Source organism: Perca fluviatilis, chromosome 16 (assembly GCF_010015445.1).
Source record: "Perca fluviatilis chromosome 16, GENO_Pfluv_1.0, whole genome shotgun sequence".
Classification (NCBI taxonomy): Eukaryota; Metazoa; Chordata; class Actinopteri; order Perciformes; family Percidae; genus Perca; species Perca fluviatilis.
This window is the reverse complement of record NC_053127.1, coordinates 20516728-20541294: the sequence shown is the minus strand read 5'-3', so window position 1 is coordinate 20541294 and position 24567 is coordinate 20516728. Positions and strand designations below refer to the sequence as shown.

Sequence of the window (24567 nt, the reverse complement as noted above, 5' to 3'; positions counted from 1 at the left end):
GCTCATCCAACATCTGTGCAACTCGACCTGACAGTTGGTAAATAATAAGAAAGGTAATTAAGGACTTAGTGAACTTTGTACCTGTGTCTTTATACCCCATCTGGGTTGTTGTTGGCATAACATTACAGACATGCCCCATTACTGATTGCAGCCCTCATTAAATTACAGTATCCAAATAGATAGATGTAAATTGTCTGACATGAATATCTATTTAAAATTTCACTTAACTCATAAGGATATGCGTTTAATATATGTAAATTGTGTGGAAACACTTGACTTATTGATTTCATAATTTCTTTAATTTTTATCTAATTGAAAATAGTTGTATATAAAAGAAGGGCCTGTAGAAACCAGAGTAAGTGTGGTGCACTATTATTCAGGACTTCCATTTGCGTCCATCAATCTCTCAACACATTAAAGGAACAAGACACACCTTTTCTAGGAAGTGAAGCATATATTTATCTCCATAAAGAATACAATTCTATGCAGACTGACATAAGTGCACAAGATGCTGAGCACATGCTCTCACACACACACACACACACACACACAACCTGACCTACACGAATGATCTGACCAGATGTAGGAGAACATGCTGAACTGCAGACATTCTGGAAACAAGGATATGCTGGAACGCTGTCTAATGAGAACAGTCCTAACGTCCCACTAAACATGTCACAATCCCCCTGCCCCACGTCACGAGTTTCATGCTCAGAGAAATCCAATCTATCATAATTACATGGATGTCTGCCTATATTGATCACATGTTAGTCAGGCAAGACTGACAGTGAGCAGCGGAATTAAAATAGATGTGTGAGTACCAGGCATGAGCTGAGGGACTTCTACTCCACTTTGGCTGAGCAGCACACGAGTCGACGAGCCTATAAGTGTCATTTTGATAGATCTCTTTCCTCTTTCCTCTCTCACTCTCTCTCGCACACACATGCTGATTCAATGGTAGATGTAACCTGACATACTTTACAGATGTAGTACATAATATATATATTGTTCAAATAATTTTTGTGCATATAACTTTTGTGCAGTTCACCAGAATTGCTACTATGTGCATAAAACCGGAGTTGCCAGAGACAAATAAAATGGTTGAGCAGCTGTAAGTGTTTGGAAATCATGAATTAAATGTTATGCATAGGGAGTGATGGCGACTCCACCCACCCACACACACCAACCAGTATTAGGTTATGTTGTCTGGTTCTTTAATAATAACACAAGCATGCACATCATCATCGTCACATTTCCTCACATTGTCACAATGTATTCATCCTTTTCCTAATCACCCAATTGTATTTTAATTCACTTGCTCTCTTCATTTTCATCTCACCTGTGTACCCTTCTATCATACCTCATGCCTAATTTCTCCACTGAAGGTGTCAGAGTGACTCCATCATTCTCTGTGGAACAGCAAAAACCTTAATGGTCCCTAATGATAGGCTCAAGACAAGTGAGGGGAAGGTTTGCACGGTGACGGCAGAGAGATGAGCGAGGAGAGTAGAAACACTGATAGAAGGGATTTTAAAGAAGAGGTGAGAAAACACATTGGAGGGAAAGAATGTCTGGAAAGAATGTGTTGATGGGAATAAAGTGAATGTGAAAGAGGAAATGAGATGGCGGTAAGGGGGAGGAAAAGTGGGGAAGGGAATTGGTATAAGATTGGGTGAGAGAGGTACTGTAATTGGTGCAGCAAAGACAAATAGAAACAGACAGGGTGATTGAGGGAGGGTGATAAAGAAATACTGTAGATAGCAAGAAACAACCTACCTACAATATGACCAATAAAACTATCCAAAAGCTGTAAGAATTGAGCCTTTTACAGGTCAAATACAGCCATGTTCAGCTACACTGTGCCTATCCAATCACAGGCACAAGGGCAGAACTTGGGATGTCTATGTTGTTCCCCAAGTGTTAATGTGTTACCATCCCAACAAGCAGATAGGCAACATCCAGCTGGCCAGCCATGACAGGATCATCACACCCAGCTTTCACCTCAGCAGCATATTGATGGCTGAGAGAGACAAACAAAGTGTAAATGCACCAGGTGTATGCGTGATCACACATCACATGCTGGCCAAAGCACACACACACATGTGGTGTGCACCCTGTTTGTGTACACACACACATACACACAGATTAGGAGAAAAACAGTCAAAATTAATAAATTTGTGTTGTCAACATCTGTCAGATTACAGCTCTGTGAGGAAGAGCAGCAGGAGAGAGAGTGAAAAACAGAAAGAGAGACAAGAGAAGGAGGGAGGGAGCAAACAAGTGGGGTACGAGTTGTTTCTGTCCATCTTTCATCTCCCTGTTAGCAGTGGACGGTGGCTCATTTAGTATGGGAGTCACACCAGGGAGGGTACAGAGAGAAAGAATAAGGGCCTATTTTTTTAAATTGCTACTTGGTAGGGGTAAGTGTTCTGCAGCAGTGTAGTAAAACCACATAAGATTTTGGAACTAGATATCATGGAAAAATAGAAGTGGTTTGAAAATGAGGAAATAAAGAGAACAGGAGCAGGGACTTGACAACGTTAAAGAATAAAGAGTGGATAAGAAAAGAACGGCTATGGATTCAGCACTCAGTCTTTTCTCTCTAGATAAAGCTGACATGATCTGGGTCGATACAAGGTCATTTGAATACAGAATGGTTTGTTCAAAAGGTCCACACATTTACCCACATGCTTTGATGGGAGGAGAATAACGCTAATGTTTTTAGATGGTGTAAAAACTAGCCAGCTTAGTCACACACCCTTAGACACACAGTGAAAAAGGTGAGGGAGTGAATAAAAGCGCAGGAAGGAAAAAAAAAGGCCTCTGACAAATTCAATTTGCAAGGGCTAGAGCCAGTGGATACAGACAGGCCTATATTAGTAGTACTCATATGATAGAGCAGCCCATCCATCACACACACACACACACACACACACACACACACACACACACACACACACACACACACACACACACACACACACATACAAGAGAATGTAGAAGAGATGAGAGGGAGGTAGACAAGAATAGAGGTGAGAATAATGTATCTAAATAACACCTACCAATACCAAAACGGTAACTTTATGTGTTACTGCTCTTCTGAAGGCACTTTTCTTTAATCTGGGGTCTAATCAAATCATCTTTGTACGTGTGCAAATGAATTAGTTTGCATCCATGTGACGCAGTATACCACTGACCTCAAGGGGAAAGCAAGATTATTAAAGCTATTGTTTTGTGAAGGACAAAGCCGAAGGTTGCAATCCAGTCAGTCTTCACCTTTCTATCCCTTCTGGGGAAGACAGTGACGTAACAAGCAGGGATGGATTCTGTCTGAAATGCATTTTACTGTATATTGCCATGTAGGTCACTGTTCCCTAGGCAAGCTTCCCTTTCTATTTCTCCTTCTCACCTTCATACAATATGGCTCACTCCTAACTCAGGTTACAAAATGTGTGGAAAATGTGCTTCACTTTAACAACTGAAACTGCAGACGAAACTGAATGTTAGGGAATTGTAAAGGCCAGTACACACTGCAGCTGACTTGTGCAGGCAGAAATCACACTTTTGTTTGGGGGGGCGGGGGGAAAACAGAGGGACGAGATAGTTATTTGAACTTTGACTCAGATTGTGGCTGACCCTTTTAAGTACCAGTCAGATGAAGGCTTTATGTGCTGATTTGCAAACATGGAGAACTTCATCAGTTAAAAAGATACAAAAAATTATGATATCCTTTAAAGCCGACCAGGGGGATTATGACATAATGTAGTTAATGCTGTGAAATTCATTATAATATAACAGTTAAACATGGAGAAAGTGTGCAAACAGCAAAATTCAAACGTGAACAGATCAGAAAATTGAGAGATGTCTTAGCAAAATATGATAAAATATAAAACATTAAGAATAAAGGAATGTCTATATAATAGACCTGTTTTGAAAAAGGCAATTGCAGTTAGGGTAAATAAAGGTATAATTCAATGTATGTTTTGTTTCTTTTTCATGTTTTATCCATTGTTCCTTTGCTCCCACTCCCATTATGATGTATGCTATCATCGTGGCTACCTACGCTCTATTTCACAGCGAGCACAAATCAAAAAGCTTGTCATTTGTGCACCCCAGGAGTTTGCATTTGTGTTCATTCATGTGTGTATCTATGCGTGTGAGTCAATGTTTTCTTGACCCCTATCCTACTTTTTGATCTAGTTCTCCTCTTATGTGTCCGTAAACTACCCCTCTTATTCCTCTCTTTATTCTCAGTCTGCACATCTTTATCATTGTTTGCCAGATCATGTAGATCATGTCTTTAAAAAAAACATTTGCCAAAATCTGATGCACCGTTTCAACTCGCTTTCGCACATAATTAATGAATGTTGCAATCAAGGAGAGAAAAAGAAGCACAAAAAAGCTTTACTCTGCATTCTGTTCTTCATTTTATGCTCTTGTGGATCTAGTGCAGCCAACATATAGACACACACACATGCAGACACGCACATCCCAATGGGTAAGATTGCTCATACACCCAAATGTCAAGGCCACCCTCAGAGTTCAAAAACCATCACATTGTTTCTAAACCAGTCTTCAAATGAATCCTGACAGAAGTCACTAATGCAATCAACCTTTCAGTCTCAATCCCAAACCTCCATTCTCTACGTGGGCCGATGTGGACTCTGACGGGGCAGAGGACAGTAACATCGCCCCTTAGAGATTCATGAGACCGCACAAAGGTAAAAAAGCAATGGAAAAAACATGCAATAGGCCATGCACGCTTGTTCCGTTATAGTTAAGGACAATTGTACAACTTTCGGTCATTTTTTCCACCTGTTCCAAATGTTTCCAATTCCTGGCTTCTCTAATCTTGGAGTATCACAAGATACTTTGGACACAAAGAGATGGAGCACGGGGATGAACACACATGCAAGCACATACACAAATATCCGCCTGTTCCGTGTCATCGCTCTGTTTGAATGGAGTGTTTATTGGCTCTCACTTGGTCCGCAGTAAACCCTCCCAAGAGAGTCCCTGCCCCCTTCAGGTCAAACTCATATCAGCGCTGTGTTTGATCTTAGGTCTGTACAAAAGAATCTGCGAGACAGCACTGCTTTTGATAAGGACACTTCACAGGTATGTTTGTTATGTTTAAAACAAAAATTCTCCAGAGCTGGGGCATAAAATTAAGTTGTTGTCGGATGACTCAGTCTGAGTTTTATAGGACATCAGAACATCAGGGAGTCATAGAATAGACAGACTAATAAGATGCCACACTGAATTTATACTGTGAAACGAACATCACTAGTGAAGCCAGATGATACAATACTTTAGAAACATCACAAGTGAAGCCAGATGATACTATACTTTAGATCTGCTCCTGCAAAGCGACAAGGCTCAGACAATTCTCTTGCTCAATATATTATAAGATCTTCCCCAATCTTTCAAGAGTTTTTAAGTGTCTACTTGAGTGTGTGTGTGTGTGTGTGTGTGTGTGTGTGTGTGTGTGTGTGTTTGTTAGACAGAAGGAGAAAAAGCCAAACAATCAACAAAAGTGTCTGCATGTGGGTGTACATAACAGTGTGTTTCTCATTAATGTATTTTTGTACCAGTGGGCCCCAGAATGATCTAATACAGAGGCAAAGCCCTCATTTTGTGGTCTTTCTCAAGCCTATATTTAACAGCAACAAAAGCCAAGACCACAGACCACAGTTCCCTCCCACTCACTCTAACTCCACTAAAAGGCTCTACTTTTATCTCCAATGATTCATCTGGGACACATATGAGGACCTTTCTGGGGAAAAAAACAAGTAAAAAAATATCGAAAGACATAAAATCACAATGCTTTATATCCAATGCAAATTAAGCAGCCAAGATCTTTTTCACGACAACCTGCAAACTAAAAATAGAAGCCAAACCACACAGCTCTGTGCTACAATTTAGATATAGTGAACTGCACTGTAGTAAAATAGAAAACATCTGACCTGTGAGTATCTCTTATACTCTAACAGGACATTTGTAATGCTACGATACAGGGTTTAGATGTCCCATATACAGTAACGATGCACTTAATATTTGTTTTTCACTGTTTTTTGTTTTTGTGTTGTCTTGCAGTGACATTTCTTTTAGTCTACATCTATGAGCATTATTTGTGTGAAATTAAGGTTGTAGATATTTTTATGTATTCTACCTGGTGCTCTAAAAATTCTTACTGCAAGACAAAAAAGATCAGGACACAATTACAAAATAGAAGAATAGAAGCTGTTGAAAATGGATAATGTGTGTGTGTATGTATGTCTGTGTTAGTGAAAGGTTTGAAGTTTAATTTGTACCACATTAAGCGTTATATTAATGCCATTTCTTTTCTTAAAACGTTTGTGTGTGTGCGCATGTGTGTGTGTGTGTGTGTGTGTCTGACTGCAGAGGGGCTCAGATCTTTGACCTTTCAGAAACAGGTCAGTCACTCTGACAGCTATGCCATTCTGCCACGTGTCATGACTCAAACATGTGCCCTATATGCTCCCAGACACTGGTAATGCCTACGCTTGTGTTGGACATTAGAGCAGCAAACACTGTACTGTGGGTTTCTGAGCTCTGTTGTTGCTGGCTCCTTCCCACAGCTTGAGGTTAACCTCAGAGATACAATAACGTCTACGTTCATACACACTGCACACACGCGTTTCCTACTCCTCTCCGTCTCCCTTTCAATCTCTCTTCTCTAAAGCTACATTTCCCATAACCTCACACTAACCTCCCATGGTAACCAATACAGTATTATCTAAAATTAGGGTTCCATTAGATCATCTTTTAGTTAAATTTCATTGAATTAAATTTGAGCATGTTAGTCACTTTTAAGTTTGGACTACATATGACTTGAATTTATTGCTTTTTCCAACCGCTCTCAAACAGTAAAGGCCAAATTATGAGGGTTATTAAATTGTTTTGGTGCAACTGCCGGCACCTTTGTGTTTGCCTACCCAGTCAAGGATTTGGCTGGGTAGGCTGTGTTTCTTGGTGCTTTGGTAGAGCCTAGACGAGCCAACTGCTCCATGGGCTTAGGTCTTTCCAATAACTTGAGGGTAGTGCAGGTCTGTGTAGCGTTAGCATGTGTGTTTGTGTTTCCGATCTGATGTGGCATCTAAAGGGATGCCATAGCTCCTGGTGTCTGCGAAGTGAGGCTAGGCTAGTCCAGTTTGGAAGTTGTTTACACCCCGAAATGTGATAAATCACAACAAAAAAGGAAAGAAGGAAGAGGAACTGGCACAGAGGGTGCTAAGATTTGACAGCTTTCAAGTGGGTTCATTGTTTGTGTGATTATGTCTTCTGTTCATAAAAACCAAAGAAATGTAGAACTCTCAACGGAGTCTTTCATTGACTTTTCAGCACAGTATTTGTTCACTAGCCTGTGTAAATCAGGACAAACCTATAGGTTATCCATAAATGCAAAGAGCTGAGCCAACGGAATATAGAAGTTCCTCTCGCATTGGTCAAAAACTATAGGCTGAGGAGGAAAGAGCCCTACAGCCTCAAAGGATTTCTCCCACAAACACATATGAATGTTATTCAAGTATTTAAATAAAATGATCAAGCATGAAACACTAGGCTATAATTAGCCCATCTTAAAAGATCTATCAGTTCCCTGATCCCACAAGAAAATACACACAATCTAGAAAGAAAATTGGCGCTTTATGACCACTTTGGATGAACTCTGTTACTGCATTGTCAGATAGTAATTCTTTCTTTTTCCCTATTATTATTATTGTTTTTTTATATTTTATGATGAGCCAAACCAGTACTTCATGACTCCAGTAACCACTTAAAGGAAGAGAAAATAGAAGGGTGGTCTCCATTGCAGGGGCTGACATGTATCCCAGATTAGTAATGTTGTGCTAATGCAGACCAGATGTATGTGTTTTGCTACAGCATGGTTTCACTGCAGCACAAGCTTTTTTTGGATGGTGGGTTTGCCTGCTGTGTAATCCAATCCAAAGCACACCGATGGGACAACGGTTTCACTTTTGCTGGGAGTTCAATTGTTACTATTTCTATTTAAATGCAGGCAGCCCATTGATTTTATTATTCTCCACTGACAGCGGCGGAGCAGCCCCACGACATTGGCTTTCCAGTTCGGAGTTCTCGGAAGCCCTGCTGAAGAGCCGACTCCAAGCTGGACTGGACACTGGTATTCTTTACCCCTGATGCAGAATATTGGACAATCCAGGCTTTTTAAATCATTGTCTCCTTTTTAGAAGAGGGGATTGTCACGCTTGTTTCAAACAGACAGTAGGCCTAATAAAATACAATTTTTATATATTTATACGTGTCCTTCTCTCTGTGCTGGTGTGGCTGGGAATCCGAATCTAACATAACTTAAAATTAACAGACTTCCGATCTGTTACTCTTACTAGCATAAAGTAATGAAAAACGTATCTGTTAAAGGGGTGATAGAATGCAAAACAGATTTTACCTTGTCATAGTTGAATAATGACAGTTTAGTGGGTAACTAGGACATACATAGAACCTCTAAATCCCATTGACACCTCTTTTCTCTGCAAATCTCACTATTTGAAACTGCCTCTGAAAACGGGCGAATCTCAACGAGCCCCATAGTTGACGTCAACTATTGCGGCTCCTCCTCATTTGGCTCTAGTCTTTCTCTTTGTCACGCCCATATTTGCATAGGCTACACAACTGACCTGAGATCAGTTAGTCTTCTGAATCTGGTGGCGTGCAGATCTCAGAAATTGTATACATTGTTCATATGCTATTTTACCATTAAATTCACTTCAGACTTTTTTATGTGAGAAATCAACTATGTAGAGGTCAAATATGGGCCGTTTTACGAAAATTGATGTCTAATTGCAAATTTTGTCCGACTGTGTGTCGGAGTTCAGAGGCTGGTGCTGCCTGTGTAGCTGCCTCGCCGCCTGGCCTGCCTTCCTTCACAGACCCCAGCCTGCTGTGAGGTAGATGGAGCTCAGTCACGGCTGGCAACCCACAGCACTCCATACCTGCGCAAAGTCACCGTTTTGGGCTAATGACACTGTAGGCTCTGACAGAGCTCCAGGGCCTCCAACTCCCTTCTTCCTGCTAGCTAAATGCCCGGTGTATGTGAGTGAAAGCGGTCAGCGAGCTCATTACGCCAGCATTCTCTTACCACAGGTTCCAGTTAATCTTTTAATGTGTGTAATTATAATGTGTTGAGTTATTTAAACAAACGATTGGGGAAATAAACGCGCTTGTCCGTGAGTCTCATTGATAGAGCCTGCGGCTGGATGGAGCTCTATCAATGAGAGCTAGCTAGCTAGCCTCCTCTTAGAATTCCTCTGAAATTCACAAAAATTCATTAACTTGAAATCTGACACAGTTGTTAGCTTTATAAGACATTTAGTTAGATGTTGGTGGCCATTGACGAAATTCAAACTGTAAATATACTCGAATTACGCCGAAAAGGAAGCTAACTATCTGTGATTTGTAGCTAGGATTGAAGGGACAGTCACAGCTAACGAAACACCTAGTCTTCACAAATATTAATTAACTTGAAATCGGACACAGTTGTTAGGTTTATAAGACATTTAGTTAGATGTTGTGTAAGTGGGGTGCGAGAAATTCAAACTGTAAATATACTTTCGAAATTCGAAAAGGAAGCTAACTATCCGTGATTTGTAGCTACACATGCTAGGATTGAAGGGACAGTCGCAGCTAACGAAACACTTTGTTTTCACAAATATTCATTAACTTGAAATCGGACACAGTTGTTAGCTTTATAAGACGCTTTAGTTAGATTTTGTATAAGTGGCGTGACATGTGTGTAACATGTGGTAAGAGATTGCTGGTGTAACAAGCTCGCGGACCGCTCTCACTCTCACACAACGGGCCATTTAGCTAGCAGGAAGAGGGAGATGAAGGCCCTGGAGCTCTGTCAGGGCAGCGTTGTTGGTAGTCCCTGCTGTGGGCTGCCAGCGCGACGAGCTCCAAGTACCTCATAGCAGGCTGGGGTCTGTGAAAAGGCAGGCGTGGGCCGGCAGAAACACAGCCGGTGCAGGCGCGCGGCGCACCAGCGGCAAACTCCGACACACAGTCTTACCAAATTTGCAATTAGCCATAAATTTTCGTAAACGGCCCATATTTGAGCTTCATATAGTTGATTTCTCGCTTAAAAAGTCTCAGAAGTAAATTTAATACCGAAATAGCCCGACAAACAATGTATAACTTTGCAGTCTCTGAAATATGAGGCCTGCTGCCGAGATTCTCCCATGTGTTTCTGTAGTTTGCTCAAACCAATCAGTGCGCTAGCTCTGCAGATATTCATTAGCATACCATATTTGGAAGAAAAGCTCTTGTTCAAAATAGAGCCATATTCACAGGGTAGTTAAGGGCCTAATAAAATAGCATTCGGGCAATTTTCAGGAGACCTTAAGGAACAGTGTAAAATACCCTATATAATCATTCTATCACCCCTTTAATGTTAAAACAAGCTGGAATCTGACTTTTAGTTCAGAATCTGAAAGTTATTCATGTAGTGTTGCTATAAATATCGACAGAAAGCGAATAAACAAGAGCTACTGTGCGTTCAGAGAAAGATGGAGCCATTACTGGTCGGTGAGGAGGACAGCCAGGCAGTGATATAGATTTGCTTACTTCACACCTCAGTAATTTAACAGGCAGTACATGTTCTTATTCTATCCCACTGACCAAAGCAGAGTGATCAGCATCTGTGATGTTGAGAATGAATCCCCAATGTAAAGCTAGCCAGGAAACAACAAAACTGATTTCAGAGGCAGACATTATATAAAAATGAGCAGTGTAATAGTAAGTAAGTATTGCATGTGCAATTTGGGAGTGTTAGTTTAAGGTACAATATGTGAGTTAACTGTTCGTTAGAGAGATAAAAGCACTTATTTGATGCACTGAGTTAGTGTTAGAAATGGGGTCAGTTTGGATGGGGGACACAAGATAAGTGGTCTCAAATACACTCACCTTAGGGTTGGGTGCAGTCAGTGGGGAGAGCTCACGTCAATGCTCTGTCCTCATATAAGTGATGTTATATGACAATTAAAAAACGCCTCTAGACATGTATTCCTTTAAATTACACTAATGTTACATTTCTGGAAATTCAGAGAAATGTCCTATGTGTTAAAGCTTCCTGGCCACCCGTTATAAAATTGGACACGATTTGAAAGGTTGGTGGGCAAACCGGGTTAAAATTCAAATAATATATATATATATTTTTTTAAGTATCTGCAAAAACCAAGCAGTGTGCAACTCCTAATGTAGAGCTAAAGATCTTTGCCCAAACCCGACGGAACCCGACGGGTTCGCTCTTAATTTCAATCATTTCACATGGGCTCAGGCCGGGCTAGGGCTTGCACTCCGGGTTGCGCGGTAAACGAGTGGTCAAGTGATGCGTTTCAATTAGCGCGAAAATGGATGCTGAGGAGGTGAAACAGAGGCCAGCCTCTGGCGATTATGTTTTGGTTGCACCGGCAAAGAAAGCAAAGTCTGAGGTGTGGAAAACTTTTGACCATGTGCATAATGACAATAATGAGCCAGTGGGTGTGTGCGTGCGCACATTTGAATAATGTCGGGATTTAAACGGGTTGGGGCTTTTAAAAAGCTGTCAATCAAAATGTACTTGTCGGGCTCAAGCCAAATCTTGTCGGGCTCGGGCCATGTCGGGCCTAACTTTTAAGGCGCGGTTACTGCTCTATCCCAATGTAGCACTTGGTTCAGCCAACCATAGAAATGCAATGGCTCAGTACGGCACAAAGTAATTTAGCTGAGATTCATGTGTAGAAAGTCTAAGGATAGAAAATTTGTTAAGAGTCACAGTTTAGATAACGGTCAAACTAAAACTAAAAGGATCTAGTGTTATTGCCAATGACAAATAGTCAAATCTCTATTTGTTGAACAGTTGCACAGCATTGGACTATCCAAATAAAATGTTATTTTTGATAGGAGAATTGCTTTTAATCACCATTTCTTTTTGATTTCATTGTTTTGCTCTCCAGATCTATGTGAATATGTGTTCAACATAACTTACAAGGTAATAATGACCAAATACCAAATATCACAAGTACTACTACACCAGTAATATATTTGGTTCACCTACAAGTGGTGATAGTGGGAGTACAAACTATTTCAATGTTACTTAAAATAGAGTAAAATGAATAGGGCTCAGTATTTCAGAAAAGAAAGTGAAGTAGACTGAGAAGTTCTGGCGGAAAACCGGTGTTACATCATCTGGATGTACAGCCCGGTCTCATGGAAGTTCGTGTAAATGTGACGTTATTTGAATCTATTGATACGTGTTCACGGAGACGTTTTTGTCGCTTTTTACATGGTGGACAACACGAAAATGTGAAGTAATGTATTTCAATGGGAAGCATATTTTGTGGCCACAGCACGAAATTGTAGGGAATAATATAAAAAGCCGAAAATCCGCGTAGGGAGGTTGGTCGGGGTGGTGGATGGGTCAAACAACACACGACTTTCACCCGGGCGAGCGGGGATCGGGTCCCGTTCTGGCGCTTTGTTTCCTGGGGATGGCGCCCCCCGTCGTGGCGTTTTCGCTCCGCGTGTTACTGTGGCGCGCCTCCCGGCGTTTGCGCCCTTTCCCGGCGTTTAAAGGTCGCTTTTTCCCCGAAAGTTTTTTCCTAAACCCAACCTCCGCCCTTATCCTTTGGGTGGGGGGCGTCTCCCGAGCGGCGCGGTCCCCGCGGGGCCGCTCGCGGCCCTCCCGCTTATCCGGGAGCGACCTTTTTGCCGCCTCTCCCGTCCCTTTCCCCGGAAAATAATGTGACATTTACGCGCAAAAATAACGTGACAGTTACACGTAAAAAATAACGTGACAGTTACACGTAAAAAACAAGAAAAACGTCTCCGTGAACACGTATCAATAGATTAAGAATAACGTGGACATTTACACGAACTGCCGTGAGACCGGGTTGGGATGTAAGAAAGCCATGTAGAAAACACAACAAAGAAACAGAAGTCCAATTCAAAATATAGAAACAAGAGAAATAGATTTGTTTGGAACACTAATGCTTAAACTCTCCCTAGAAATGAAAAATGATGCCGGGGACAAAGCAGAGCAGATCCCCAGAGTGAGGAAGATTCACATGGCTCCATGTGGAGTTGGTGTGGTAACTGATTTACTAAGAGACATAATCATTACTTCTGTTTGCAGTGACTTAATAGGTGGGAATTTATGTAGTTTAGGACCTAATTTATTAAATAAGCTAATGCAAATCAATTCAAAGCAATTTTCCAATTTAAATACCTGAGGCACAAACATAGTCAACAGTCTCAAAGCAACAGACACCAAAGAGGAGAGAGTAAAGTGTGATTCCCAAATGTACTAGCCACCACCCAACATGCCACCAGAGGCCACAAGAGAATAACTGATAATTAAGACTCATTATTAAAATTAATAAACATTAAAAATGGTTTAAATATTAACAACAAATATTTGCAGTGATCATTCCTTGCGCCCTACTATTATTAAATATAATTAGGTGTGACAAACATGCTAAAAGTCGTGCCTGTTTGTTCAAGTTAGCAGTTGGCACTCTTTACAAATGTAACTGTATTAGTGCTGCCATGAGATTGTGTCTCTGATTACATCATTGTCCTGATTCAAAGTTTAATGAGTTTTTACATGGTGCCTCCAGCTAAAACTTTGAAAAAAACAAAATAGTACTAAAATGGTTGTAAGAGAAGCAAGGGCTGATATTAGAAAATAGACGACAGAGACTTGTAATGGAGTACAGCATGTACTGAAGATATAAAAGATCGCCAGCAGATTCTGCAGAATTTTCCACAGATTTTAAACACATGAAGAAAAGAAAAATAACTAAGAATGTTAAACCATGAACACAGAAAACAAAATGCTGCAGCCTATGTTAAGAAATGTCTTTTGGCAGAAATTGTTAATGTGTTTTCATTTGTTCTAAGAGCAGACATGGCATTCCTGAACTGAAAAGACTAGAACTGCTCAGGAGCATACATACTGCGGTAGCTGCCACCTAGTGTGCAGCACTGTTTTAAAGGGGTAATAGAATGATTATATAGGGTATTTTACACTGTTCCTTAAGGTCTCCTAATGGGGTATGTAACATTGGTTGGGCTGAAAATTGCCCGAATGCTATTTTATTAGGCCCTTAACTACCCTGTGAATATGGCTCTATTTGGAACAAGAGCTTTTCTTCCAAATATGGTATGCTCATGAATATTCAGAATGAGCTACGCGCTGATTGGTTTGAGCAAACTACATAGAAACACATGGAAGACTTGACAGCAGGTCTCATATTTCAGATACTGCAAAGTTCTACATTGTTTGTCGGGCTATTTCGTTATTAAATTCACTTCTGAGACTTTTTTAAGCGAGAAATCAACTATATAAAGCTCAAATATGGGCCGTTTTACGAAAATTGATGGCTAATTGCAAATTTGTTAAGACACCAGTCTCTTACCACATGTTACACACTTGTCACGCCACTTATACAACATCTACCTAAATGTCTTATAAAGCTAACAACGGTGTCCGATTTCAAGTTAATGAATATTTGTGAAGACTAGCTAGGTGTTTCGTTAGCTGCGACTGTCCCTTCAATCCTAACTATGTGTAGCTGTAACTCACGGATAGTTAGCTTCATTTTCGGCGTAATTCAAGTATATTTACAGTTAGAATTTTGCCACGCCACGTATACAACATCTACCTAAGGGTCTTATAAAGCTAACAATGTCCAATTTCAAGTTAATGAATTTTTGTTAATTTCAGAGGAATTCTAAGAGGAGGCTAGCTAGCTCTTATTGATAGAGCTACATCCAGCCGCAGGCTCTATCAATGAGACTCGCGGACAAGCGGTGTTTATTTCCTCAATCGTTTGTTTAAATAACTCAACACATTACAATTACACACATTTTAAGATTAACTGGAATCTGTGGTAACATATTGCTGGCGTAACAAGCTCACTGACCGCACTCTCACTCACACACACCTGGCATTAGGAAGAGGGGAACTGCAGGTCCTGGAGCTCTGTCCAGGCAGTGGTGTTTGGTAGTCATTCACCCAAAAAACGGTGACTTTGCGCGGGTATGAAGTGCCGTGGGCTGCCAGCCTTGACGGAGCTCAATCGAGCTCACAGCAGGCCGGGGTCTGTGAAGGAAGGAAGGCCAGGCGGCGAGGCAGCAACACAGGCAGCACCGGCAGCTGAACTCCGACACACAGTCGGACAAAATTTGCAATTAGACATACATTTTTGTAAAATGGCCCATATTTGACCTCTACATTGTAGATTTGTCGCATAAAAAAGGCTCAGAAGTGAATTGAATGGTAAAATAGCAGATGAACAATGTATACAATTTCTGAGATCTGCCCGACCTAGATTCAGAAGACTAACTGATCTCAGGTCAGTTGTAAATGTTGGGGCGTGACAAAGAGAGAGACTAGAGCCAAATGAGGAGGAGCCGCCGAGTTGACGTCAACTAGGCGGCTTTTTGAGATTTGCCCGTTTTCAGAGGCAGTTTCAAATTGTGAGATTTGCAGAGAAAAGAGGTGTCAATGGGATTTAACCATGTGTTGTTACAATAAAAAATGAAAAACTTAGCTTCAGGTTGGAGTAACTGCAAACCCCTGGAAATCTTTCGCATGTATATTTTGAACTGAATGATTTTGATTTACAGCATATCATCCATGGCAAGAGCCTAAACAGTAGATGTCTAGCTCCTGGAGCAGGCAAATGGATTCTTGGAAACACAAGAAAAAGGAGGGGAATAGTGTACTGCTTATTCCTTGCTTTGGGGCAAATAACATTGGCAGTAAGAGAAATGCAGGAAGGGCCTCTTAGGGTTTACAAGGGTTTATTTGCTGCTGAGATGTCAAACTGTGTGCTGTAAAATATTGCTTGGTTAACCCATGTTCAAAGAACTGAAATGGACTCTCCCATTTCTAGTGAAAATGTATCTGTGATGGCTCTTGGCTAGAAAACCTGCCAAAACTGCTTTCAAAAAATGACTTCCCGGCAACGACTGTACAGACCTGGTTTGAAACTTTAAATTGGGAGCCGAGAAAAAGATGAACTACTGCTTGGCTTTACATTTCTGCCTGCATAATTAATTTGAGATTTATTGGTGTATTTATTTATTGGTGTTTCTAAAACATACTTAAAGTAATGTGGGCCTGTCATTACTGCACAGATAAATGGTGTGTATGTGTTTTTAGTCACTCACAAATGCATAGTGCTTCAGAGGAGAAGGTTTCACCACAAATTACTGACTCACCTGGAGAGACAGAAATAGAGAGAAAAGCAGAGAGAATGAGACAAAATAGAAAAACAATAGTTATCAACTCAATGCATTATGTGTAATAGGACAAATGTAATACATGACAGAACTGTATTCTTAACATTGCAGATTACTGTATGCACAATACTGTGTTCTCACATTTACATTCACACACATCAGTTCCCTTCATAATGGAGAGTAAACAGTGAAGGAAGATCGGAGGAGAGACTATTCGTCTTTTCCTGCAGAGTGACTGATAGAGATTAGAGGGGTGGAGAGTGTGTTCATTAGGAAAGAAAGGATGCATGTATGTATATTTCTGTATATGAGTTTCCAAGGACGTGTGCGAGAGTGGGCAGATGGGATGAGATCGTGGCATTTTGTGAAATGTTGCGAGATGCGGTTCAGTGTCATCACTGGCAGCTCCAAATAACTATGAAGGAGGCTCTGTTTTTCCTTTTTTTTTTTTTTTAAATGTAATTGTATTTGCAGCTATCGATAACAGATTGTGCAACATATACAGTAAATTAGTCTAATAAATCCATTAATGACTTGAAAGCCATTTCTTGAAAGCCTGGTTCCACATGCTATTTAAATGGCTTATGTGTATGTGGGGGAAATACGTTTGTAGACAAGGGGAAAAAGGTAAGCATGGACAGAGAGTGAGAGAGGAGGTGTAATGAGCCCTGGTCTGAAGTCAAAGGCAAAGTAGAGGCTCATCTACTCCAATCAAACAATAGCAAAACCAATGAGGCACAAAGAGGGAGCCTTAAGGTACCTCACTATAGCTTTTGTGCCAACCGGGAGCTTGCACATTAGCTCGGGTCATTGGCATAAAACCTAACATTAGAAAGTCAAACTCAGCTCACTGAACAAAGTGATCTTTAGCAGGTGAAAAAATAGTTACTTTTCTTCAGTAAACAAATTAATGCCTCCATGAATTGACTTTACATCATCAAGAGAAAACACCATGTCACAGCTCGCCCTGCTGGTGCTGCTGCTGTGCAACAAACTTGGCTCTACCTTCTGCAGGAAGCTGAGCAGTCTGTACGGAGGAGCACATCCTGAGGTGTGCAGCTGCACTGACATGGATAAAGACACACTAATGTGTTAATGGACACTTTACCCATCGAGACGCATCTGGAGCAAGTGCTGACAAGGTGAAAGTTAGTGTGTGTGTGTGTGTGTGTGTGTGTGTGTGTGTGTGTGTGTGTGTGTGTGTGTGTGTGTGTGTGTGTGTGTGTGTGTGTGTGTGTGTACTGTATGGGTGGATGTGTGTGTTCAAGTAAGCTCAGCTCTAATGTCCCACCACGTGATGCTGTACTGCAAGCAGAGCCACAAGTGAGAAAGAAATCTCTGCTAGTGGAGCAGCATATGTGCAGGTCAGGTTAAGAATCCATAAATATTAAATATTAAAAAGTAGGACCACTACCCTATCAGCTGTATGATCCTCATTCATTCAGGCAAAGTAAATGACGTGCTAAATATTATTTATAGAACATAAAACACACACACACACACACACACACAAAAACGCAGAAATTAAACTCACTCTGTTTTGTGACTTAAGACAGGACACGGAACTCAGAAAACTAAGTACATCGCTGTTGTCAAACACGCTCACAGTCTCACCTGCTCAAGAAAGTATATAAAATATCTGAAGTCATGTTTTAGTCTAAGCACAACCTCAGAGTAGCCTTGTGACTGCTTGTAAATCCCCCAGATCATTATGGCAAACAGTGTAGAGGAAGAAAAGTGTGTGTGCGTGCTTGTGTGCGTGCATGCATGTGTAACCGATGTGTTCTAACTGTTATATTTCACCAAAAATCCATGTTTGTTGATATTTTGTTATTTATTTTCATATAAATCTGGTTTTGTGTGTATTTATTTTGGGGAGTTTTTATTTTGTTAATTTTATTCTGGCGGTGTGACCAGTTTCCTGTTGGTGATGTCACTTCCTGTGTTGTCGGCGCTATTCTCCTCAGTAGCGGTACGCTGTGATGAGGAGAGGTAAGACAATCGGAGCGCTCTGGTTCAAAGTGACTTAAAACATGTTAAAACCGTTAAGTAGAGGTTCTTGCTACACTTTAACTGTCACGAGCTTTGTCCTTTGTTATGGCGATATTTGTTTGAATGTGTACATACAGTTTTATTGTGTGCGGCACTTTTTGTGTGAGATGCTAGCTCGCTTCTCTCAGGCTAGCTTAATGAAGAGCACACGTGTGGATTCTTATGTGCTGGCTCTTTTCTTTTGAAGGTGTGCGTGTGGGAATCCAGAGCTGCTGTACTGATAAATGTGTGTTGTACACAGGTATGTGAGTACTCCCCTTGTGTTTTGTGATGAAAATGTTATTTTTATATATGTAGTTTTTTTTGTTTGTTCATTTTTATATTTTACATTTATTAATGAAATATAAAAATTGCAGTTGGTATGTGGGGAAATTGTTTTGATTCTATAATGACATTTTGACTATACGATCACATTGAAATGTATTTTGTTACATTATTTGAATAAGAACACTGCACGTGTTCCTGAGTAGCGGTACGCTGTGATGAGGAGAGGTGTGCGTGTGGGAATCCAGAGCTGCTGTACTGATAAATGTGTGTTGTACACAGGTATACAAAATAAACCCCCTGTCCAACTGGCAAAGCAGAAGATGTCTGTCGTCCATTACTACACATACTGAGATTAAGGGAGTGTCAGGCCAGACCGGCTACACATGCGTGATAAGAGGAAGAAGAAAAACTGCTACCAAATGTGTTTTCATTGTTGTTATAACGGCTTGTGTATTATCACCACTCATGCTTAGGAGTTTGCACCTATTTTCTTCTTTAAGAATATTTTATGACACCTCAAAGTGTAATACTGGTGTGAGACCAGGTAGGACACTGTGCATTAGAGTTTGGTTAAAGATACTAATTAAGTAGACACGGTCTGGAGTCTTGTTTGTCTTGGCCTCATAAATCAACAAGAGAAGGAGTAAAGACCAATGACAGATCAGAGACTGGCTGTCAAGTCAAGTGTATAAACAGTTCATGACGAAGTGTGAGGGAAAGAGAGCAGTCTTCTATTGTACACCTTATTTCAAAGGACTACTTGAAATTAATCTCAACGGATGACAAAGAAATTGTGTGCCAGGCTATTTTTCTCACCCCCTTCCTCCCATGTGTAGCTGTCAAAAGCAGAGTGGAAGTAAAAGTGCTAAAGAGATGGCAACATATCAAGGGACACCACACACTGCAACATGACTTGTTAGAAGAATAAAACTTTTCCTGAGGCCTTTTTGGTGGCCCATCATTCTGGGATGCCACATGGTACGTGTCCATTGGATTGGGTCCAGCCAGGGATCTTTCTTGCACACAATTCCCATCTCTCTCTCTCTTTTCTCTGTCTCTCTCCCCACATTCCTCCTCTACATTGCCAAGCCGGTCTATAAAGGCAAAATGGGAAAAGAAAGAAAAGAAAAATACTATAAAATAGAAATAGCCTTAAAAAGCATAAAACTGTATGAGTGTGAGATCTTTTTAGAGAGCTGTAAACTACCAATCTCTTATCTTGAATGTCAATTAACAGTGAAAAAGCTTCTGGTGAAAATACAAAGTGTTATCACTGACAGAAGATGAGGAATGTCACAGTGCTACAGTGACGTGAAAGTCTGGTGATAATTGTAATAATTATAACCCTGTTGTTTGTTGCTATGGTGGTATGTCTCAGAAGGAGGTGTATAAGGAAAAACTATTATTGCTAAAAGTATTTGGCTTTCAATACAATACTACTGTTGGCACAGATAACTGTGCATTTAAAAAAATATAAAAATATACATACATTTAAAACTATCAATTACAAGACCATGCCATCAAACCATTCCAAGTCTTATGGGCTGCTGCAGTTGTCATTATTCTATCCTGAATTCTATTTTAATGGGCATCAGCAATGCTTTTGCTTTTTACTTAAGGACTCCATTAGTCCAATGCTGTAACAGACATTGCTGCTGGTATTCAGGTATTATTCTATTCAGCAATCTAAATGTAAGGTCTACAGAAGGGGCCTCAGGTATTCATGAAATTACACTTATTCATTTGGCAATTTTCTGTTTCTGTTGTATTTCTTAATGCTACATTTAAAGTAGTAACAAGTACTTTTCAGTGAAAGACTTGACTGTCAAGATAATCAAAATTGGCTTTCAAAAAAGGCATGTCTTTCTAGCTAGCTCAATAGTGGAAAATTAATGGTTTGATGATAATTGTATTCCTGGTTTAGAAAAAGCACCAGTAATAAATCAAAATGATTAAATAATTGAAAGAGTATCTTAACACTAGGGTGAAAGGCAGTGTGTTACTGCCCAGTCTGGTTGAAAGTTGCAAGCATGTTTTACCTCTGACCACACCCAGCAACACTGATGGATAAAGTGAGAAATCTAACTTGTTGCACCTGTAATCACACCCAACAGTGATGTGTTTGTTGAAAACCTGTACATCACTTTGGTAAGGTGACAAGTTATACCACAAGTCAGCAAAACAAGATTTTCAGATTAACTTACTCTTTACTGAAAAAAACTTTTAAAAAGAAGAATTACACGATTATCTAATAATCTGGTTTGTTGAGAGACTCATTTTAGACGTATTGTTGAGATATCAGCTTTGCCAAAATTAAATTTTTCTTTAAAAACTGTGCTTTGCGCATTGTGGTCTGGCATGGCTCAATAAGCCTTTTCTTCCTTCTGGTGCCATGTACATGTAAAGTAGGTTGTGCAATGGATTCATTTAAATGAGGTTTTGAGAGTTATGAGAGGTAGAGAATCCTGCCAAAAAACAACCCCTGCTGCCAGACTCAAATGATTCTCAATGGAAGTTTCATTCTTGCAGTAAAAATAGACCTTGTTTGACTTAGACTGGTTACTGTATGTGGAAGTGAGAGCCAACTACTGAAGGCCAGATTTGATCCAACAAGGAATCAAATGAAAAACATTCTCTCCAAACCCAAAGATTAAAGGTTTGCTATTCTCAAACTCATGTCCTGACAGTACAGGACATTAGAGTATGGCCTTAAAGACTTATGACTGGTATTGTATTATCAAAAGCAGCATTAATAGACTAGAAAGGTAAAAACAAAGCAGTACATGAGCCATGCCAAATGTATGAATTGAGATCAATATATCTTGTAATGCAAGTAAAAGTTAGAACTCAACAAAGAAATAGTGGAGTCATTGTTATCCACCCTGCTATATCAACAGATATGCTGAATTTTAACGGTCAATCTCAATAATGGGACATCTTACCTATTGGACATTGTAGGTAATTGGCAGCTTTCTATATGATCTTCATTACAAATGGATGTTATATGTTCTTGGCTGTGTTTGCTAATATAGTACAAAGTATAATTCTTTACTTGATGTGGCAAAATCCCAACATCTACAGAGAAGAACTTGATTAAAGATTTTCTGACCATTAGGGGTTGTTCAAATGATCGATATTGGAAAAAGTCAATATATAGCCTGCATATTCTCATACCACACCAGTTGCCCCTGGGGACATCCAGCATTATGTTAAATGTCATATCGTTGCATTGTCCACATTTCCTTGATTTCATAAATCAATCAATATCAAAATGATACATGTAGAAGTTTGTGGAACTTTAAAATAGTCATTTCTCAATCAGCATCTGCAAACACCACCATACTGTATGTTTACCCATGTGCACATCGTGTCTAAAAGTCTTGGTTAATTTAGATCTCACTGTCTGTGGAAGCAGCCTGAAAACCTCAGCTTTACTCCAATTAACTCTGTCAGCAGTCAAAGACTAAACTCTGTCAATTTCCACACTTTGTAGTTCACTGATTGTTTCTCTGCTCCTCACCAAAAAGCTTCACCCTTTTTGCTCTGACACACAAACACTGCAAAATAACTGAAACCTTGTTTGAAGTCAAAAGAAAAATGGGACAGCACAGGAAATGTTTTGCTTTCTTTCAGTTCATTTTTATCGTGAAATGTTCTGCTAATAACGGCAAAGAGACCTACAGCATGTGTAAATACAAAATAATCAAAAGCTACACAAAGAGTCTGGAGTCTTGACATACAGTCACTCACAAAAGTTCCCCCTCACTTTATTTTCTTGTCTTTTTTGTTGCACTAAAATTGTGTTTATTCACATCTTATTCCAGTGTACTCTATTAGACTTAAGAGAATATTAAAAGTCAATGTAAAAAGGGAAAAGCATTTAAATGGTAAATGTATGCATTCCTTCCCCTATGGGCTAAATCTATTTTTTTGGCTTTTGGTTTGACTTGCAGTTAGAGGTTATAAACAGTATTTTACAATGCCTTTAGGATTTCTATCTTATTATCTGAGTGTGCTGTGCAAAGAAAAACAGGAAGTTACACATCATAAACCATGGGAATTCTGGGGTCACGCTGAGCAGATGGGAACTAAAATGTCACATGGGTCGGATTAAGGCTAAAACCCTCCAAAGAATGAAAAACAACTCTTACTCTCCCATGCATCTTGACACCGACCTTTCTAAATCATAATTAAGGCAATTATTGTTTGCTTTTCACACAGCTTTTATACATATCCTTTTTATGATGCTATGTCATTTTTCATACGAACTATGCAAAGCAGCGGAGCAGGTGGGGAGGCAGCACAGTCAATCAAAACATATGGCAGGTGCAGCCTGTATTTACATTAAAGCTGAAATGAGAAAAAAAAAAACATAATCTTTATTGGCTGGTTCTTAGGATGCATCTGATACCAGAACAGGTTTTGCTGAAAGTGTTTCCAGCCTTTACAGCTGTACAGAGACTGCTTCGCTATGAATGAGGGGAAGAGCAATGGCAGGTGGGAGGAGATCACATGGCACTTTTTCAGTAAAGCTGTGTGGAAGGTTACATGCAAGTGTCATAATGTTCAAACCCTGTGAGAACAACTTTTCACAACTGTGAACACACTGTGCAGACTTCATTTGCACCTGGATGACTCTGGCTGGCATCCAAATGCAATTTAAGGCCGACTGCATTCAGAGGTGATGTGGGCAACACGATAACAATCACATTACAGTGCATGTTGGGGGCATTTACAGTTCAGCTTGCATTAATGTTCTTCACCCAGGTCCAAATACAGATCATATTACCAGGCGTAAACCTCTGAGGTATCCTGTTGATTCTGTTTAGTTGATGTCACTTGTTTTTCTCCAACACTTTTGAGTACAAGGCTCAAATCTGCACCACCTTACTTAGGTGCATATTCCAGTTGCAGTACAGTAATAATAACTTGTCCTGTGTTCTCCTTTTGAGAAAAACAATCAGAACCCAAAGGGGGAGACATTTATATTTGATATTTTTTCCATGTTGGCCCCAGTTTTAATTAATTTGTCAGGGTTCTGTCTACATAGGTGGAGACTTTATTGTGAAACAGCAACTCAAAGCAGTATAGTCAGCATTCTATCATATGCAGAGTAGAAGGTGACACTGTGCCAGACAGCAGACTGCTACACAACACAAGAGCCATGGGTTTTGAACTGCAACCACATTAGTTTCCTGGTAAAGTATCCTTCTTATCTAACTTACAAACATGAACACAGGTCTTTTCCTGCACCTCATTTTGTTGAGCGACCATACAAACATTCGTTGGGAAAAAGTGCACTGCTAACATTAGCTTTCAGGATACATAGCTAACTAGCTGATTAGCTGCAGCACATTAAAAAGCATGTAACCTTACCTGTAAATGTTACTTTGGTCTTTATAAATGCTGATAAATTACACTAACAACACGCTATCTGCCCATGACTTGACATGTAGGCTGCAGTGCAAGTTTGTTTACTCTCTCTCATTCCCCTGCTCAGTCTGCCAGCTGCTGTCAGTCAAACATGGACACGCCCCTCCACCTGGCTGAGACCATAGACTGATACAGTCTATGGCTGAGACCAAGTAAGTAATAGACCTTTTTTTCTTCCTTTTAATAATAAAAAAACTGTAAACAATACTAAATGTACAGTATTGTTAACAGTTTACATTATTTTTTACTATAAAAAGGGATGACTGGATTTTTATGTTGCATATACTTGACTTTGCTATACACAAAAGTCACTGTTCTTACTGGTTATGTCTCACAGTGTCAATACTCCTTTTTTTTTACTCCTTCTGGTCCCTTTTGTTCCCTTGAAACTCAGATGATTACATTTGGCCTCTTCAATAACATCACAAGAGGCCAGGTGTGAATAATTTTTTTTGTCTAGAAGTCACCCTACTCTGTGTGTGTGTGTGTGTGTGTGTGTGTGTGTGTGTGTGTGTGTGTGTGTGTGTG

The 24567-nt window shown here is 40.0% G+C and overlaps 1 protein-coding gene and 1 long non-coding RNA gene across 6 annotated transcripts in view; one reads left to right on the top strand and one right to left on the bottom strand.

Moving 5' to 3' along the window:
- cadm2a (cell adhesion molecule 2a) overlaps positions 1–24567 on the bottom strand; it is a 227660-nt gene that overhangs the window by 145292 nt on the left and 57801 nt on the right. For 2 of the 5 annotated variants that reach the window (XM_039777192.1, XM_039777197.1), the window contains exon 2: positions 16216–16266. The exons of 2 other annotated variants lie outside the window; for them this stretch is intronic. In XM_039777192.1, the coding sequence (XP_039633126.1) occupies positions 16216–16266 (51 nt within the window). Of the gene's footprint in view, positions 1–16215; positions 16286–24567 lie in introns of those variants that run through there. One more of the 5 variants, XM_039777196.1, reaches the window with a different exon arrangement.
- LOC120543858 lies at positions 17993–18987 on the top strand. The gene is made up of 3 exons (XR_005636405.1): positions 17993–18279; positions 18527–18580; positions 18886–18987. It is a non-coding gene; the product is annotated as an uncharacterized LOC120543858 (long non-coding RNA).